A 20,639-nucleotide genomic window follows, 5' to 3' on the forward strand; every position below is an offset into this window, starting at 1 on the left:
AGAGGGGAACAACATCACTAACAACACATTCATTCACTTAAGAGAGAGAACTCTGCGAACTTCTCCATTGGCAAGTTCAAAATATTTGAAACCATTTGCAAAAGGACAAACACATTTTTTTGCAAGTTTTGCCAGAACTTTTATTTTAGAACTTTATATTTCCTTGTCACCATGGGCTTTTTGACTACTCTTTTCGGTGTGACACTTGTTGCTTTGTGTCAAATCTTTGGAAGATTCCATGTAAATGGTGAGTAAAGCTTTTCAAATGTATTTTCTAATAAATTATGTTTTATACATTATGATTAATTATTAAAGTTTTGCTATAAAAAGAATAGTCTAACTTTAATAGTTTATGTTTAAACGTTATTCAAAGTTTTGTATCATTCAAAATTGATAGTAAGAAAATGTATAATGAAAATAAACCAACTAGAGCCATAGTTTTGCTCGCTTGATACTGAGAATTCTATATTTACAGAGTGCAGGTGCACATTGGTGTTACTACAGTTTAATAATAATGTATGTATCATCACTGGTTGGAATTAGTATACAGAACTGCATATTTCTGGATTCCAAAGTAATTTTAATGTCTCTTTTTGGCTACTTTAGTATATTTTATATATTATTTTTTTAAACAATATGAGAGATGTGTAAGTGATGAGTTCTAAAACCTATAAACAAAACTCTATGACAGTGCAACAGCAGGTCTCTATTCTCCTGTCTGAATTGGTGGATTAAAATGCTGGTAAAGTGTATTGTGTGTGGAGAGAGAGGTCAGCCAGGTCTGGCTATGACTGGTCTGGTCCATTCAGCCCACTTTGATGTAGAGTACACAGAGTCCTGAATATTGTACAAGTGGGCTCTGGCTCTGAAGTCAACTGAAGTGGGCTATTTGTATTTCCAGGAGGCCATTGTATACATTAAATTATAAACTGGGTGATTCGAGCACTGAATGCTGATTGGCTGACAGCCGTGGTATATCAGACCGTATACCACGGGTATGACAAAAATGTATTTTTAAGGCTCTAATTATGTTGGTAACCAGTTTATAATAGCAATAAGGCACCTCTGTCTGGGGTTTGTGATAAATATATATTAAAACATTTTGGGTTTGTTACTTTTACCCATTTTTCTCCCCAATTTCATGGTATCCAGTCTTGTCTCATTGCTGCAACTCCTGTTCGGAATTGGGAGAGGCGAATATCGAGAGCCGTGCGTCCTCCGAAATATAACCCGCACTGGTTCTTGACACAATGCTCACTTAACTCAGAAGCCAGCCGCACCAATGTGTCGGAGGAAACACCGTGTACCTGGCGACTGTGTCAGCATGCACTGCACCCGGCCCACCACAGGAGTCACTAGGGTGCGATGGGACAAGGACATCCCTGGCGGCCAAACCCTCCCCTAACCCGGACTACCCTGGGCCAATTGTGCGCCGCCCCATGGGTCTCCCGATTGCGGCCGGCTGCGACAGAGCCTGGACTCGAACCCAGGATCTCTAGTGGCACAGCTAACACTGTGATGCAATGCTTTAGACCACTGCGCCACTTGGGAGGCCTGGGGTTTGTGATGGCCAATATACCACGGCTAAGGGCTGTATCCAGACACTCCACGTTGCGTTGTGCAGAAAAACGGCCTTTAGCCATGGTATATTGGCCATATACCACACCTCATCGGGCCTTATTGCTTAAGTATGTCTACTTTAAGTATGTCAATCATGTGAACTCATGTATGTCAAGTATGTAGAAAAAAATCCAACTAGACGTGTTATTGTGTTTGTTGTGGTGTGTTCAGCGGGGATGTGCTGGCTGCAGCAGAGCCAGGAGCAGCGCTGTGACATGGTGCTGATGCGTGGGGTCAGCAGGGAGGAATGCTGCGCCGGGGGCCGTCTAGACACGGCCTGGTCCAACACCAGTCTGCCCATCAACGAGGTCAGCCTGCTGGGCTTCCTGGGAATCGTGTCCTGCAAACTCTGCAAAGGTAACATCACACTACAGTTCCCACAATGACCTGCTGTGAACCAACTGTGTCAAAATGACAACATCAGTCAACCCTATCATCATTGAGGGTGTTATGCTTTTTCTCAAACTATTTGACGTAAAAGTAGATGCTGATTTATTTTGATTATGATTCCCTACTATCACAATCCTTGACGCTTTATCATTTTATTGCAAGCCACCATCCCAGGCAGTGTCCTAAAGGTACTTCAGACAAGTTAGGATTGGTTTAAGCTTCTTCATATGGTCCCCCCTTGTTGTCAGCCTCTGACAAAGAAGTGACAAAATGCAAGATTGGGTGCAGGTCTTTGTCATTGTGGGAAAATGTAGTCACTGAGAAGCAGTGGCCGATCTGAAATCAGCAACAGCTGCTCACATGTAGCACCAAAACCTCCTTACCTTTGTGTTCCTCTCTAAACATTTTTCATACTGCCACATTTCATTTAGATGTGTTGGAGCCTATGTGGATGAATAAGAGATAGATCATATTTAATACATGGCAACATAACTGACAATGAATAAAGCAAAGAAGTTTAGGGGCCACATTTGAGTATAGCTCCAAATGGCAGCTCATTTGGCCATAGCCAGACCACCTGTCTTCTTCTTGGGATTACTTTGATCCATATGGAATTTCCAAGCTAAGTTGATTTCCAGAGGTCTCTTATAAGTTTTTTTAAAACTTAGCTGTGGATCTGGGCCAGGTGTTCCATCTAACTCTGTCCAGCTGTTTTGAGTCGCTTCCACTATTGGAAGCCTTGGCCAGGTATTCAGGTTCACTCAAGGATATTTATGCCTGTTTTTAGAAACTAAGGCACCTGAACATGTGCACGTGTTCTCTGGCCAGGGTATAGTGGATTATTTTAAGCCATGTGAAGATGATTAGGCTGAAGCCTTGAGCAGCTACCAAATACCAATTGAATCATAGATTCAAAATGTGGTAGCATCCCTGCCAACTAGGGAATGATGGATCATGGTTTCTTCTTTCAATGGAGAATAAGGCTATTCCAGCATGCAGTTTATTACCAAAACAGTATGAGCCAAATCAACAGCAGCATTAGAATGACATGTCAGCATAAGGAAACAACAAAATGTTCTCATTAATAACATGTTGCTTCAATGATAAGTGAATGAACTCAAGTGATCCAGAATGAGAAGCAGACAAGTTATAAAAGACACGCTACAAAATTAAATCATTTAGATGCATTTGTATCTCTCTATCGAGAGGCTGGTCTACCACAATGGAATTGTTCATTAATATATCTCCTCAAAGTTGCAGTGCAAATGAATGACATTGAAAAAATGGAATAAATTGGAAATAACCTTCCTCCTCCTCCCTCCTCTAATTCACTCTGCATGAATTATTTCCCAATGCTGGCTGGGACACAGGCCTGGTTGCCTCCCCTCAGAGAAAAAAAACACATTCCTGTTTACCACAGGAGAAATGTCTGCCACATGCCCAGATGTCTGTTCCTCATAATGTGGAGCACTATTTGGATCATTAGTCCAACTGAAAGAACAAAACTACAGCATCAATGTACATGTGATACTGTGGGGAAGTGCTGTTCTATTATCATACTGTAGCACTCCCTGTCAGACTCAGACTGAACCTCCACTGTTGGTCCTCTTGGGGCTACTGATTTCCAGTGGTTCAAAGCATTCCTGGGTGTTGACTAGAACTCCATAACTGGCCTATCTTTCAATCTGCATTGATTTGTGAAAATGTATAAAATCATAACCGGCTGCCAGTAAACCCAGACCAAAACATAACAGAAAAAGGGAACTGCTTGGATTCCCTGGAAGGGAGGGGGACAAATCTAATACTTGTGTGAGAAACCCAGAGGTAGCAGAGTTGGCCTCTTTGGAGATGGAGAATAACAGGATATTAAAGCAAGTGCTCGCAGAGAAAGGAAATAAAGTCCTGCTTTTTTACAGGATCTCAGGGATCAGGGCCGAACATCACTCTGTATCAGGATCAAACGGGTCCCGAGAAGCCTGTTGAAAGTGGCGATGGTATCTGTGTTGTTTTAGGGTTACAGTACTAGGAGACTTCCTATTGACCTGGCTAGGCCTTGGATAGTCTACTAGTGTCCGTTTAGCCTGCGTTTCCTCCTGCCACATCTGTCAGCCTGTAAAACCCAGTGACAGGCCTTTGAACTGGCTCGGTCTGCTCGAACACCCCTCCATCCATCTATGAGACTTAGCCCATTGCAGGGATCCATTCCACTGTCATGGAAACAGGCACAACCTCAGACACATTCCTACAGACTAGACATCCTCGAGCATGACCATAAACAAAATATGTGTTTATTGCAAATGTTTTGCTGGATGAATCATGCTGCGGTGAAGACAACATTTTTCATCCATTTTATTCTGTTCTGTGGAGAATGAATCTTGAGCATCAGATGATCTTGATGACAGACCATTGAATGTAAGTTAACGCTTTGACAATAATACTGACTTTCTACTCTATGTTGGGCAGAGACCTGTGATGGTGTGAACTGCGGCCCAGGGAAGGTGTGTAAGATGATGGTTGGACGTCCTCAGTGTGTGTGTTCTCCTGACTGCACTAACATCTCCATAAAGCATGCTGTGTGTGGGAGCGATGGGAAGTCCTACCGTGATGAGTGTGCTCTGCTGATGGCCCGCTGTAAGGGCCACCCTGATCTGGAGGTCATGTACCAGGGAGAATGCAAAAGTGAGGACACCTGTGCTTCGAACGAGTTATCTTGCATATGTCAGCAGTTTGGTTATTTCAAGTACTCATTGTGCTACTGAAGCAATATTACACACAATATCGGATACAAATATGTGTCCATGTTCTGTCCAGAGTCGTGCTCCAACGTGGTGTGCCCGGGTACCCACACCTGTGTGACGGACCAGACTAACAGTGCCCACTGTGTCATGTGCCGCATGACCCCTTGCCCAATACCGCTGAAGTCCGAGGTGCCTATCTGTGGCAACGACAACATCACCTACCCCAGCGCCTGCCACCTCCGCAGAGCCACCTGCTTCCTGGGGCGCTCCATAGGAGTGCGTCACTATGGCAACTGCTCTAGTAAGTCCCCTTCACCTTTCCTGATCTGTCAACACAGCCTAAGTATAGAAATGAATAAACAACCTAAATTAATTTTCGAATGACTTTAGATATTTAGTACTTTGCATTGATTTGGCATGTGTTGGCTGTGCTTTATCTTTTTGTCTTTGGTTCTCTCTCTCAGGTGTTCCGAGGAACACTCTGGATTTGGAGGGCAGTGAGGAGAATTCACTCTAGAGGGACAGTTCTGGTGTGGTCCACCTGGTACTACAGTCCACCTGGTACAAAGATTTCCAGGAGATCACCTTCGATAGGTGAACCAGTGTTGTCCCGCTGTTCACTCCCCAAGCTCTGATTGATGTTGATCTCTTTTTTACAGTCCCCTATCCCTTCCATCTCTACCACCTGTACATAGAATGACGATACATTTGATGTGGGAGAACCTACTGGAAGAAACCATTTTTATTCCAAAAGGAAACCAATACTGTATTTGTTGATGCATGCAATGTATGTTAAATGGGATGATTTGCTCGTAAAACTGTGGAAACAGATGAAAGGCATATATCTTAAAAAATAAATATGTAGTCGACTTTGAGTAGAGGAAGATATGTGTATATTGTAAATAAATACCACTACTATTTATTGGAGAAGGTATCAAATCTGTTATATTTATGTTTTTACTCTGTATACAAATCCATATATCCATAGGTCAGCTTTTACAAAAAAAAATGTATTTATTGTATTTTGTTTTTAGATGTACATGTATTTCAATGGTCACTGACATTCTTTAATTTCAGAGAGTTGTTTTTATTTTTGTGTTTTTTCATATCCCTAAATGAAGTGCATTAGTCCCCTAAAAGCAACATGGCAAGCAACCTCAATTTGTTTGGTTACTGGATACCACATTTAGTATATGTCAATCATGTGAAGTCATGTATGTCAAGTATGTTTCAGTCTTGTTTGGAGGTGAGGGAAGACTCAGCCAAAACAAAGTATACAGCATGTCTCCTCTTGCTCTGCCTGCACAGAGTATGATACTGTTTACGCTGGAGCCCAATCAAAACTCTGAGCCACCCGCTGATTACTGAAATTAAAAGTTTAGTTCTGTCTGCAGCAGTTTTACTAGGCTGTTTGTTCGACACCAAGCCTTTACAATACCTTCACTGTTGAAGTCTTGGCTTTGTTTATTTCATATGTTTGTAGGTCCTACGAGTTCAATATAATGCCATTCGGGTTGTTGAATACACCATAACAGTGGAACTGAAAAAATTGACAAATGTTGTTAGCCTTATCAAATTGAGAACAGAATCAAATTTGTCTGGGAATGCCAAATGACCTCAAGTTAACTCACCGGATCCCCAGACTATGCAGCTGAATATATCTGTTCAATGTTGAAATACTGTCTACCATTTGAACCAAATGGGCAGATGGCTATTTGCAAATAGGTTATCGTAATGTGAATGAATAGTGCTGCCCATTTATCTAGATGATTTCATTGATTTTGGGATAACAACAAAAAAAAGACATACTGTTGTTGAACAATTAAAAGTAGTTTATTGTAAATACAACTCCATTTCATGTACATGTACCAGTGTACCTACTGTGAAATTGAAATGATAAATGTATCTTCTTATTTTTGTATTTTTGTACTCTCAACATAAACTATAGTATTTGTCATGATGCCTCTTTCATTTCTGGTGCGACTTCAACCATCATTAAATTCAGCACAAATGAGTAACACCTGTTACACAAGTCAGAATTGTCTCATTGGCAATGACAAAGAGTGGAATGTTAGCTAAAGAAAATGGTACATAGGCTATGGTCTCTCTGGTTTAGTGTATAATTCCAGACAGACTTTGTCCTACCCTCTGTTACCCTCTATCATACAATATATCACTTACAGTACAGACACTGCATGCACAGTAATTGCCATTCTATATGAAATGTTAACATGCCCTTTGTCAGTCTAAAAATACACACAATAGTAAAGAAATGTATCAATGGCAGTCATTGCAAGCCTCATGTGGCTGCGTGACAAGCTTATATGCACAGCATCTATCACTTACTGCCAAAAGGAGGTCGCGTTCCTGATTATGAACTGTGGTGAACTGTCCACGTTAACTACCCTCACAGAAGAGCAACAGGTGGGCTAGAGTGATGGACGGCTTTTACTATGCTGCAGTCTCTGTGCGTGCAATGGCCCTGGCGCCTGACAGCCCACTGACAGGCCTCAGAGGAGAGGAGACCAGAGGAGAGGGGCGGTGGAGCATCAAAGCAGGGGGACAGGCCCCCGTTTCCTGTCCCTGTGGAGCCTCCTCTGGAGGAGAGGAGGTGGGTGAGGTGAGAGACAGAGGGCCACTGACTGACTCACTTTTCTGTATGAAATACCTTCCTTGTTTTCCTTACTCTGACTGAGAACCACTCCTGGACTGACTGGGCCAGCATCTGGTTTAACTTTGGGAGATGTTTATATTCTGATCCAAGCACCCTTTTATTACATTGGGAAAGGACTTAAATGTTTGCTCGAACGGGCAATAACAATGCCATCGAAAAGTGGTTGTTTTTCTGATATGCATGCATCTTATTTCTTGTTCTACAATTTCTCTACTGTAAATTATGTTCTTTTCTTTTCTGTTTTCTAATGAAATGATACGGTATCAGATGACATAGCGGGAAGAATGTGTGACGCTGCTAACCCATTCCATTTAGCCTAGGTTACTGAGTTTTGGTACAAACTTTAATGGCCTGATGATCTTGTCATCAGCAACCAAGACCTGACCTCAATGTGATCCAATGGCATGCACCACTCAATAATGCCAGCTCAGTTTTTCATATAGTGATAATTGGCATATAAAAGTATATTACACAGGCTATTCTATATTACAGTGAAGTACCAAAGGGCTTAAAATTGAAGGAATTTAAAGTAAAGTTTAATTATGGAGAACGCATGGGGAAATGTAAACGCTTTAAGGCGGTGGATCCCAGACCGTTAACTACCCTCATGTGACCCATCTAAAGCCTTTTCAATTGTCTTGTGACCCACCCAATAAACAAAAACAATGTTTCTGGCACCAATCTAGACTAAACTGTGACCTAAAGGAATATCTGTGACCGAACAGTAGAACAGAAAACACATTTATTGTCAATTAGTTGAAAATGAAATGTTTTTCAGCCTTCCCCAACACCTGAGATACCAGAGGAGGCTGGTGGGAGGAGATATAGAAGGACGGGCTATGGCTGGATTGGAATTAATGGAACGGTATCAAACACATCTAACATATGAAAACCCCAATTCCATTCCAGCCATTACAATGAGCCTGTCCTCCTATAGCTCTTCCCACCAGCTTCCACTGCCAGACACACACACACATGTCGAGAGGCACAGGGTCAGCAGCAGTACAGTGCCCCTGGATGGAGAGCAATGTGGGGGGTTAAGTGTCTTGCTCAAGGGCACAACGGCAGGAAATGGTACATGGGATCAGAGACCAGCAGCCTTCCAGCTGCCAGTTCACGTCAATTCCCATTTTTGTGTTGCCCGACCCGGGGCTTGTGATTCGTAGCACACCATGATCACATTGTAACGAGTGTCGTACGGAGTAGACCAAGGTGCAGCAGGTTGAGTGCTCATCTTAACTTTTATTGAACACTTAACAAAACAAAACAAGAAAACGAACGAACGCACAGTATTGCAGGCTACACACAGCTATGCAAAAACAACTTCCCACAAACGACAGGTGAAAAAAGGGGTACCTAAGTATGACTCCCAATCAGCAACAACGATGTATAGCTGTTCCTGATTGAGAGCCATACCAGGCCAACACAAAGAAATATACAACATAGAAAAACCATAGAAATACAAAACATAGAACAAAACCACAAAACCCTGACAACACAAAACAAACACACCCCTGCCATGCCCTGACCAAACTACAATGACAAATAACCCCTTATACTGGCCAGGACGTGACACACATGCTCCACAGAGCAATCAGTTTTCCACACATAAGGGGGCTGTTCTGAAGGCCACTTCCTGAATGGAGGGAGTGGGACTGCGTGTGTAATCCTGCTGTAGATGATGTGTCATGCAAATCCGTGGGTTTTCCCAGAACACACTGCTCTGTTGCTCTGAATCTAACAGATGCACATGGCACAAATCCCTCTGTCAGGAGCTCCAAGTGAAATGTTTAGACTTTCAAACAAACACTTGTAGCAACTACGTGTACACACTCAAGTTTGAGAGCTGTTGGGTCCATCCATTTTGATCATACACAAGTCCTCATAGCTCTCTCTCCATGCCTATTTTTGTCTATTTTTCGTCGTCATGGTGCGTCATTTCCTACAGTCGACTGACAACTTCCAGTAACTTACGCCCAATAGTTTGATCGGCATAGACGTCTTGACAAAAACATGCTGGGGCTCTCAAAGAGACCACCCACTCTCCACATCACACCACTTGATTTTAAACAGCCCCAACCCCACAGCTGAAACTAATTAATATACAGTGCCTTCGGAAAGTATTCAGACCCCTTGACTTTTTCCACATTTTGTTACATACAGCCCTATTCTAAAATGTATTCAATAAAAAAGATTCCTCAGCAATCTACACAGAATACCCCATAATGACAAAGCAAAAACAGGTTTTTAGACATTTTTACGTAAGTATTCAGACCCTTTGCAATGAGACTCGAAATTGAGCTCAGGTGCATCCTGTTTCCATTGATCATCCTTGAGATGTTTCTACAACTTGATTGGAGTCCACCTGTGGTAAATTCAATTGATTGGACATGATTTGGAAAGGCACACACCTGTCTATATAAGGTCTCACAGTTGACAGTGCATGTCAGAGTAAAAACCAAGCCATGAGGTTGAAGGAATTGTCTGTACAGCTCCGAGACAGGATTGTGTCGAGGCACAATTTATGCAGCATTAAAGGTCCCCAAGAACACAGTGACCTCCATCATTCTTAAGCGGAACAAGTTTGGAACCACCAAGACTCTTCCTAGGCTGGCCAAACTGAGCAATCGAGGGAGAAGGGCCTTGGTCAGGGAGGGGACCAAGAGCCCGATGGTCACTCTGACAGAGCTCTAGAGTTCCTCTGTGGAGATGGGAGAACCTTTCAGAAAGACAACCATCTCTGCAGCACTCCACCAATCAGGCCTTTATGATAGAGTGGCCAGACGGAAGCCACTCCTCAGTAAAAGGCACATGACAGCCTGCTTGGAGTTTGCCAAAAGGCACCTAAAAACTCTCAGACAATGAGAAACAAGATTCTCTGGTCTGATGAAACCAAGATTGAACTCTTTGGCCTGAATGCCAAGCGTCACGTCTGGAGGAAACCTGGCACCATCCCTACAGTGAAGCATGGTAGTGGGAGCATCATGCAGTGGGGATGTTTTTCAGCGCCAGGGACTGGGAGACTAGTTAGGATCGAGGAAAAGATGAATGGAGAAAAGTACAGAGAGATCCTTGATGAAAACCTGTTCCAGAGTGCTCAGGACCTCAGACTGGGGCGAATGTTCACCTTCCAACAGAACAACAACCCTAAGCACAGAGCTAAGGCAATGCAGAAGAGGCTTCAGGACAAGTCTCTGAATGTCCTTGAGTGGCCCAGCCAGAGCCTGGACTTGAACCCGATCGAACATCTCTGGAGAGACCTGAAAATAGCTGTGCAACAACGCTCCCCATCCAACCTGACAGAGCTTGAGATGATCTGCAGGGAAGAATGGGAGAAACTCCCCAAATACAGGTGTGCCAAGCTTGTAGCATCATACCCAAGTCTTGATGCTGTAATCGCTGCCAAAGGTGCTTCAACAAAGTATTGAGTGAAGGGTCTGAATACTTGTGTAAATGTGATATTTCAGTTTTCTACTTCAAGTACTGCAAGATATGTATCCATTTGACTCCATCATTACATTGTCAACATAAACTTGTCATCCACTGTGCCACCACTAGGCTAACATATCACTCCACCTGCACCATTAAACACCAGCAGTGCCCTGTTAGCAATTGAGGGCCATGCTTTCAATTGCGGGGGTTATAATAAGACCATCAAGACAAGAGATCAACAGATTTGGGAAGTTGTGCAAAAAGTTAATTGTCCCCAATTATGCAACTTTTATTTTCCTGGATGTTTCTACTGGGACAGCCTGACCCCTGACTGGTTCTGTGTGTGGTCTGATTGAGTCAGTGGAGACGGCAGCTGGATTTGCTGGAGTGTGATATCATTTTCATACAGATTCTTAGCAAAATATTACAGCTGTGACAAACAACCATTTAATTGTTTGGTCTAGGAATGGGATTGGATTATTGTTGATTGACCCTCTGCACCCTGTGATGACAAGGTCACTGATTGAACCCAGGTGTGGGCACAGGTTGAATGCGTCATTGGGGGAAGTTATGTTACCCAAAGTCAACTTACGCAACTGAGTAGATCTGTACATATGTTGTTTCTTACACCATCAGCATCATCACTGCCCTACATTCGGTGGGCTAATTTAGACACAGGCAGTAACTATTTTATAAATGTTGGCTCAAGAGAGGGCCAAAATGCCTGCCTATTTGTCATAGATAGTTGGTTGTATTCATTCACAGAAGTCATGCATAACCTTTTGACAAGTGCACATTCAGCAGCATAAATCAACGTTTCGAAGATACAAGCAAACGGTGACAATTTATATCAACTTGATAGATTAACCACAAGGACACAACTAGATAGCAAAAGTAACTGCAGAGAATTCCCTTCTCATCAGAAGGGAACAATGTACCCCCAGTGAACTCCTGTGGCCATATGGAATCTATTTCCTCTGACTATTACACACATCTCAGCAACAGACTTATGGTGAGGGAGTTCTAGACTGGAGGACTGCCTGCCTGCCTGCTTGCCTCTGCCCTGATAACATCTGTCCCGGCTCAGTGCAGGAGCGTGTCGACAATAACAGTCTGACGCACAAGCCCCACTATGTATCTCCTCCACCATCTACAGTACCGGTCAAAAGTTTGGACACACCTAATCATTGAAGTGTTTTTCTTTATTTTTACTATTTTCTACATTGTGGAATAATAGTGAAGAAATCCAAACTATGAAATAAACATATGGAATCATGTAGTAACCAAAAAAGTGTTAAACAAATCAAAATATATTTTAGATGTCAGATTCTTCAAAGTAGTCACCCTTTGCCTTGATGACAGCTTTGCACACATATGTATTAGTTCATAGGTTTGATGTCTTCACTATTATTCCACATTGTAGAAAATAGTAAAAATAAAGAAAAACCCTTGAATGTGTAGGTGAGTCCAAACTTTTGACTGGTACTATATATTGTTGTTGCTCTTTTGGTAATTGTATTGTTTTCACCGCACTCAGCCTTTTGACACATATGCTGTGTCTAATACAATGGAAAAAATAAAGTTCTTAAATGGTTCTTCCTCAGCACTTGAAGTTCTTTGGAGAACTCTTGCCCAGTAAGGAACCTTGATATGGCATCTACGGTTCTTCAGAATTCTAAAAGGTCTTTGAAATGTATGGAAGCCAGCAGATGTGTCCCTTTCATAGCACATAGCAAATTGGCCAGTGTTATGGAGTGTTAATTTTTCCATGTAACATTTCTAGTGTTGATTCAGGAGTTAAATTAACACCGTAAAGAGTTAAATCAACACTCTTTGTTGTAAAATAACCCCAGTGTTAATATATTAATAACCAGAGTTCAACCAAAACCACGCCCATCATTATCAGATTTCCGAGCATGCTCTATTGTAGGTAGATTTTTTGAATTGTTTGTTTCAATATCAGTGGCGATTTTAGTATGTAAATCTTGGTGGGGCAAACAAAAAAATGAAAAATAGATGCATGCCAGCAAAGCCACTACACAACACAACACTGAACAATACATTAATTGCACTATAACTGTGACAAGCGATGCCCACAAACTGTTAGGGCCTACATAAAGCTGTTCCGACAGCGGAGCTATCTTTTCAGCACCATGGAGTGTATTTAAAAATATATATACATTTAACATTTATTTAACTAGGCAAGTCAGTTAAGAAGAAATTATTTTTTACAATGACAACCCCGGACGATGCTGGGCCAATTGTGCGCTCCCTATGGGACTTCCAATCACGGCCGGTTGTGATACAGCCTGGAATCAAACCAGTGTCTGTAGTAACACCTCTAGCACTGACTTGCAGTGCATTAGACCGCTGCACCACTCGGGAGCTGCTGTATCCTTACTCCCGCTACACCTGGCTATCAGTGGAGCCTCATCTTGCAGCGAAAAACTGCCTTTTTAAAAACCATAGCTGATATGGCTGACTTGCTTAAATAAATATGGTGTCTACTGACTCCTTGTGGATTTGTGTAACTCGATAAAAAACATATTCTCCTTCAATAATAATGAATGTCGACATGAGTTTTGACTCTTGAACCATACACAAACATTATTACATTTATGTTCAGTAGATTCATAATGTTTGTTCTTATATCATTAACACTAAGCTCTAATTATAAGTAAATGCAAGAAAACGAGCTGTGAAGAGGTAGGCCTTCGTTCAGCACCTTCAAACTGGACACAGACAGAGATTCAGGTAGGTGTTAGTTCAGATAAATTCAGCAGATGCTGAGGCGTTAATTTTACTCTTCTTTAAGTAACCAGAGAGAGAGAGAGAGAGACGCGGTTAGCCTACCATTTGAAGTATTTTATTAGGCCTATGTGGTCTAAAAAGGAAGGAAAATACAATCACAAGGATCCACTTTATAGAGAATAGGCCTATACCGAAGCATAGACAGCGCATTGCGCAAACAAAACAATCATCGCAATATCAACTGGAATTACATGGGTCTATTACTGAACTTTCACTGGAAAACATGGTTACAGACCCAACAACATTATAATATCACCTCCTCGTGGAGAAAAGCCCCACCTGACCTGAATGACGGGTTGCCACTGTTCAATATACACTGCTCCAAAAAATAAAGGGAACACTTAAACAACACAATGTAACTCCAAGTCAATCACACTTCTGTGAAATCAAACTGTCCACTTAGGAAGCAACACTGATTGACAAAAAATGTCACATGCTGTTGTGCAAATTGAATAGACAACAGGTGGAAATTATAGGCAATTAGCAAGACACCCCCAATAAAGGAGTGGTTCTGCAGGTGGGGACCACAGATCACTTCTCAGTTCCTATGCTTCCTGGCTGATGTTTTGGTCACTTTTGAATGCTGGCGGTGCTTTCAATCTAGTGGTAGCATGAGACGGAGTCCACAGCCCACACAAGTGGCTCAGGTAGTGCAGCTCATCCAGGATGGCACATCAATGCGAGCTGTGGCAAGAAGGTTTGCTGTGTCTGTCAGCGTAGTGTCCAGAGCATGGAGGCGCTACTAGGAGACAGGCCAGTACATCAGGAGACGTGGAGGAGGCCGTAGGAGGGCAACAACCCAGCAGCAGGACCGCTACCTCCGCCTTTGTGCTAGGAGGAGCAGGAGAAGCACTGCCAGAGCCCTGCAAAATGGCCTCCAGCAGGCCACAAATGTGCATGTGTCTGCTCAAACGGTCAGAAACAGACTCCATGAGGGTGGTATGAGGGCCCGACGTCCACAAGTGGGGGTTGTGCTTACAGCCCAACACCGTGCAGGACGTTTGGCATTTGCCAGAGAACACCAAGATTGGCAAATTCGCCACTGGCGCCCTGTGCTCTTCACAGATGAAAGCAGGTTCACACTGAGCACGTGACAGATGTGACAGAGTCTGGAGACGCCGTGGAGAACGTTCTGCTGCCTGCAACATCGTCCAGCATGACCGGTTTGGCGGTGGGTCAGTCATGGTGTGGGGTGGCATTTCTTTGGGGGGCCGCACAGCCCTCCATGTGCTCGCCAGAGGTAGCCTGACTGCCATTAGGTACCGAGATGAGATCCTCAGACCCCTTGTGAGACCATATGCTGGTGCGGTTGGCCCTGGGTTCCTCCTAATGCAAGACAATGCTAGACCTCATGTGCCTGGAGTGTGTCAGCAGTTCCTGCTAGAGGAAGGCATTGATGCTGTGGACTGGCCCGCCCGTTCCCCAGACCTGAATCCAATTGAGCACATCTGGGACATCATGTCTCGCTCCATCCACCAACGCCACATTGCACCACAGACTGTCCAGGAGTTGGCGGATGCTTTAGTCCAGGTCTGGGAGGAGATCCCTCAGGAGACCAGCCGCCACCTCATCAGGAGCATGCCCAGGTGTTGTAGGAAGGTCATACAGGCACGTGGAGGCCACACACACTACTGAGCCTCATTTTGACTTGTTTTAAGGATATTACATCAACGTTGGATCAGCCTGTAGTGTGATTTTCCACTTTAATTTTGAGTGTGACTCCAAATCCAGACCTCCATGGGTTGATAAATTGGATTTCCATTGGTTATTTTTGTGTGATTTTGTTGTCAGCACATTCAACTATGTAAAGAAAAAAGTATTTAATAAGATTTTTTCTTTCATTCAGATCTAGGATGTGTTGTTTAAGTGTTCCCTTTATTTTTTTGAGCAGTATATATCTTTATGCAAGTACATTGATTGATTAATTAATCTTATTCTTCACAAATATAAATAGCATCATTTTTTATAAACTAGTCCAATCTGACGGCGTTTAGACAGGCAGCCCAATTCTGATATTCTTTCCACTAATTGGTCTTTTGACCAATCAGATCAGATCTTTTCACATCAGATCTTCTACATAGCTGATCTGATTGGTCAAAAGACTAATTAGTGAAAAAAAGATCAGAATTGGTCTGCCTGTCTAAATGCAGCGTAAATTAGTTGGACTTATTGCACCCGTTACTGAAATGGTTATTCCAGTTTAGAAGCTTTAGGTAGTCTCATATCTTAGTCTTCCCAACCATGGCAGTCATTCTGAATGCAGGTTGAGGGTGAATATCCGAACTCTGGCTGGATTCCAATAGGAATTACACTTCACTTTGCAAGCCAACATAATGTGACTTGCAGGCCCGATGTGGCCTGAAACCTATGAGTTTCAGGTCACTGAATATGGGTAAAACTAGGCCCTCATATAAGGCTGTATTAAATATTGTAAGTAAAGTATTGTCTTAAATAATTGTATTTTAATGATGACATATTCACCTAGGATATAATGGTGAAGGCCACAGAACTGAAAATGAATGCCTGCAAAAGCCATGTCTCTGTCACTAGCAAACACAGTCATGGGTGGTACTGCTAACTATAAAATTCACTCGAAAAGGCACCCTGGAAAATATGCAAATAGGGATCTGAATCTGTCTGCTGTGGCCCTCTGCTACCGTTCCTCACCATGGTGACCTGGTTCCGAGATTAGGGATGGAGGCACACTTTGTGTTCACACTCATGTCTTAGACATGTCCAGGGAAGACTAATAATGTGTTAGTGAAGCAATGGGTCATAAAGTCACTCTCAAACTACCATGATATCAAGATCTCTTGGGTATTGCAAGAGCATGTGCAGAGAGTGACTAAGATCAAACTTACTATGACAGAGGAGATTGGATTTTTGTTGCTAATTGTGCACACATGTTATTGCAGACCACACTGACGTCTATATTTCCTTAGCTGTATAATGATGTAATCGCCAAAGCTAATGGACTATTGCAGTGCGGCCAATGTGTATGACACAGAGTCTAGTCACACAATGGAAAACACTGGATGAGCTGAGCAAAGAGAAGATCTCATGGCCTGGAATTAGTTTGGCAGACAATCCACACTGCCTAACGTGTGTTTAAGTGGCACTTTAATTTATGTGTTAAGGAGTTTTATGTCTGTCTTGACTTGTTGGGCATAACTCTTTCCTTAACTACTGACATATTTTAACTCTGGGACTCACTTCTGGGATTTTACAGTGTGATGCTCAGCTCTTGTGACGCATGGCTTCCGCCAGCATGTGTAGGAGAGGGATCTTGTTCAGTGGGAGCAGAAATAAGTGACGCATGCATGACTAAGAGGCCCAGGAAATGTGTTACTGCTGTGTGTCTAGGTACTCGGGGGCCGAGCGGAACTGTGCAGGGCATTCCCTGATGGAGTGTCTGGAACAACTCTATGGGGTGACAGTCGTCCTACCAGCATGCCCGGGACAATGGCTGCCTATACACAAAATATTTTTCTGTTCTTCTGACTGTACCACCAGGGGTAGGCGATGCTGTTCCTAAAGGACACTTCTGTCTGGCGATTTCTGTTACCATCTGTACTTAGATAAATTGCATAGAAACACACATAAAGTACACTGCTGCCCTATGTGCCTTCAGAAAGTATTCAAACCACTTTACTTTTCCCACATTTTGATACGTTACAGCATTATTCTAAAATGGATTAAACAAATAAAAATTCACAGCAATCTACACAGAATACCCCATAATGACAAAGCAAAAACAGGTTTTTAGACATTTTGGCAAATGTATTAAAATTAAAAACTGAAAACCATTATTTACATAGAGTTGAAGTCGGAAGTTTATATAAACCTTAGCCAAATACATTTAAACTCAGTTTTTCACAATTCCTGACATTTAATCCTAGTAAAGATTCCCTGTTTTAGGTCAGTTAGGATCACCACTTTATTTTAAGAATGTGAAATGTTAGAAAAATAGTAGAGAGATGTCACGGTCGTCGTAGTGAATGGACCAAGGCGCAGCGGGTCGAGTGCTCATCTTAACTTTATTTGTGAACACTTAATAAACAAAACAAGAAACGACCTAACAGTCTTGCATGCTAAATACAGCAGTGCTAAGAACAACCTCCCACAATACCCATAACAAACATACTCCTAAATATAGGACCTTCAATCAGAGGCAACGATAACCAGCTGCCTCCAATTGAAGGCCCCAATCCCAATTACCTAAACACCCTAGAATAGACATAGAAATATACAAACATAGAACAATGACCAAAACCCCGGAATACATAAATCAAACACCCCTCGACATAAACACACACTCAAAACCATATAAAACAAATACCCCCTGCCACGTCCTGACCAAACTATAATAACAAATAACCCCTTTACTGGTCAGGACGTGACAAGATAATTATTTATTTCAGCTTTTATTTCTTTCATCACATTCCCAGGGGGTCAGAAGTTTACATACACTCAATTAGTATTTGGTAGCATTGCCTTTAAATTGTTAAACTTGGGGCAAATGTTTCGGGTAGCCTTCCACAAGCTTCCCACAATAAGTTTGGTGAATTTTGGCCCATTCCTCCTGACAGAGATGGTGTAACTGAGTCAGGTTTGTAGGCCTCCTTGGTTGTAGGCCTCCTTTCAGTTCTGTTCTATAGGATTGGGCTTTGTGATGGCCACTCCAATACCTTGACTTTGTTGTCCTTAAGCCATTTTGCCACAACTTTGGAAGTATGCTTGGGGTTATTGTCCATTTGGAAGACCCATTTGGAAGACCCAAGCTTTAACTTCTTGACTGATGTCTTGAGATGTTGCATCAATATATACACATAATTTTCTTTCCTCATGATGCCATCTATTTTGTGAAGTGCACCAGTCCCTCCTGTAGCAAAGCACCCCCACAACATGATGCTGCCACCCCCATGCTTCACGGTTGGGATGGTGTTCGTCGGCTTGCAAGCCTCCCCCTTTTACCTCCAAACATAACGATGGTCATTATGGTCAAACAGTTCTATTTTTGTTTCATCAGACCAGAGGACATTTCTCCAAATAGTACGATCTTTTTTGGTTTTGCAGCAGTGGCTTCTTCCTTGCTGAGCGGCCTTTCAGGTTATTTTGATTTAGGAGTCGTTTTACTGTGGATATAGATACTTTTGTATCTGTTTCCTCCAGCATCTTCACAAGGTCCTTTGCTGTTGTTCTGGGATTCATTTGCACTTTTCGCACCAAAGTACGTTCATCTCGAGGAGACAAAACTCGTCTTCTTCCTGAGCGGTACGACGGCTGTGTGGTCCCATGGTGTTTGTACTTGCATACTATTGTTTGTACAGGTGAACGTGGTACCTTCAGGCGTTTGGAAATTGCTCTCAAGGATGAACCAGACTTGTGGAGGTCTACAATTTTTTCTTTAGATTTTCCCATGATGTCAAGCAAAGAGGCACTGAGTTTGAAAATATCCACAGGTACACCTCCAATTGACTCAAATAATGTCAATTAGCCTATCAGAAGATTATAAAGCCATGATCTGGAATTTTCCAAGCTGTTTAACGGCACAGTTATGTAAACTTCAGACCCACTGGAATTGTGATACAGTGAATTAGAAGTGAAAGTATCTGTCTGTAAACAATTGTTGGAAAAATTACTTGTGTCATGCACAAAGTAGATTTCCTAACCGACTTGCCAAAACTATAGTTTGTTAACAAGAAATTTGTGGAGTGGTTGAAAAGCAAGTTTTAATGACTCCAACCTAAGTGTATGTAAACTTCCAACTTCAACTGTAAGTATTCAGACCCTTTGCTATGAGACTCTAAATTGAGCTCAGGTGCATCCTGTTTCCATTGATCATCCTTGAGATGTTTCTACAACTTGATTGGAGTCCACCTGTGGTAAATTCAATTGATTGGACATGATTTGGAAAGGCACACACCTGTCTATATAAGGTCTCACAGTTGACAGTGCATGTCAGAGTAAAAACCAAGCCATGAGGTCAAAGGAATTGTCCGTACAGCTCCGAGACAGGATTGTGTCGAGGCACAATTTATGCAGCATTAAAGGTCTCCAAGAACACAGTGACCTCCATCATTCTTAAATGGAACAAGTTTGGAACCATCAAGAATCTTCCTAGGCTGGCCAAACTGAGCAATCGAGGGAGAAGGGCCTTGGTCAGGGAGGGGACCAAGAGCCCGATGGTCACTCTGACAGAGCTTTAGAGTTCCTCTGTGGAGATGGGAGAACCTTCCAGAAAGACAACCATCTCTGCAGCACTCCACCAATCAGGCCTTTATGATAGAGTGGCCAGACGGAAGCCACTACTCAGTAAAAGGCACATGACAGCCCGCTTGGAGTTTGCCAAAAGGTACCTAAAGACTCTCAGACCATGAGAAACAAGATTCTCTGGTCTGATGAAACCAAAATTGAACTCTTTGGCCTGAATGCCAAGTGTCACATCTGGAGGAAACCTGGCACCATCCCTACGGTGAAGCATGTGGTGGCAGCATCATGCTTTGGGGGTGTTTTTCAGCGCCAGGGACTGGTAGACTAGTCAAGATTGAGGCAAAGATGAATCGATCAAAGTACCGAGATCCTTGATTAAAACCTACTCCAGAGCGCTCAGGACCTCAGACTGGTGTGAAGGGTCACCTTCCAACATGACAATGACCCTAAGCACAGAGCCAAGACAATGCAGGAGTGGCTTTGGGACAAGTCTCTGAATATCCTTGAGTGGCCTGGCCAGATCCCGGACTTTAACCCAATCAAATATATCTGGAGAGACCTGAAAATTGCTGTGCAGCAACGCTCCCCATCCAATCTGAGATGGTATGCAGAGAAGAATGGGAGAACCTTCCCCAAATACAGGTGTGCCAAGCACACCCAAGAAGACTCAAGGCTGTAATTTCTGCCAAAGGTGCTTCAACAAGGTACTGAGTAAAGGTTCTGAATACTTATATAAATGTCATATTAATATTTTTTATTTT

General features: G+C 42.6%; 1 protein-coding gene across 1 annotated transcript; it reads left to right on the top strand.

The window, feature by feature from the left end:
- On the top strand, window positions 1–6,705 carry fstl3 (follistatin-like 3 (secreted glycoprotein)). The gene is made up of 5 exons (XM_029706902.1): window positions 1–247; window positions 1,792–1,977; window positions 4,474–4,689; window positions 4,822–5,049; window positions 5,213–6,705. The coding sequence occupies exons 1-5, from the start codon at window positions 172–174 to the stop codon at window positions 5,263–5,265; spliced, it is 759 nt and encodes a 252-aa protein (XP_029562762.1). The 5' UTR covers window positions 1–171; the 3' UTR covers window positions 5,266–6,705.
- Window positions 6,706–20,639: the final 13,934 nt, after the last annotated feature.

This window comes from Salmo trutta, chromosome 22, assembly GCF_901001165.1.
Source record: "Salmo trutta chromosome 22, fSalTru1.1, whole genome shotgun sequence".
NCBI lineage: Eukaryota > Metazoa > Chordata > Actinopteri > Salmoniformes > Salmonidae > Salmo > Salmo trutta.

What these genes read in the sequence shown, in the direction of transcription:
- fstl3 (XM_029706902.1), top strand. Translation starts at nt 172, where the DNA reads ATGGGCTTTTTGACTACTCTTTTCGGTGTGACACTTGTTGCTTTGTGT. An exon ending in GTCCTGCAAACTCTGCAAAG is followed by an intron (nt 1,978 to 4,473) that starts GTAACATCACAC and finishes TATGTTGGGCAG; the next exon opens with AGACCTGTGATGGTGTGAAC. An exon ending in GTACCAGGGAGAATGCAAAA is followed by an intron (nt 4,690 to 4,821) that starts GTGAGGACACCT and finishes TGTTCTGTCCAG; the next exon opens with AGTCGTGCTCCAACGTGGTG.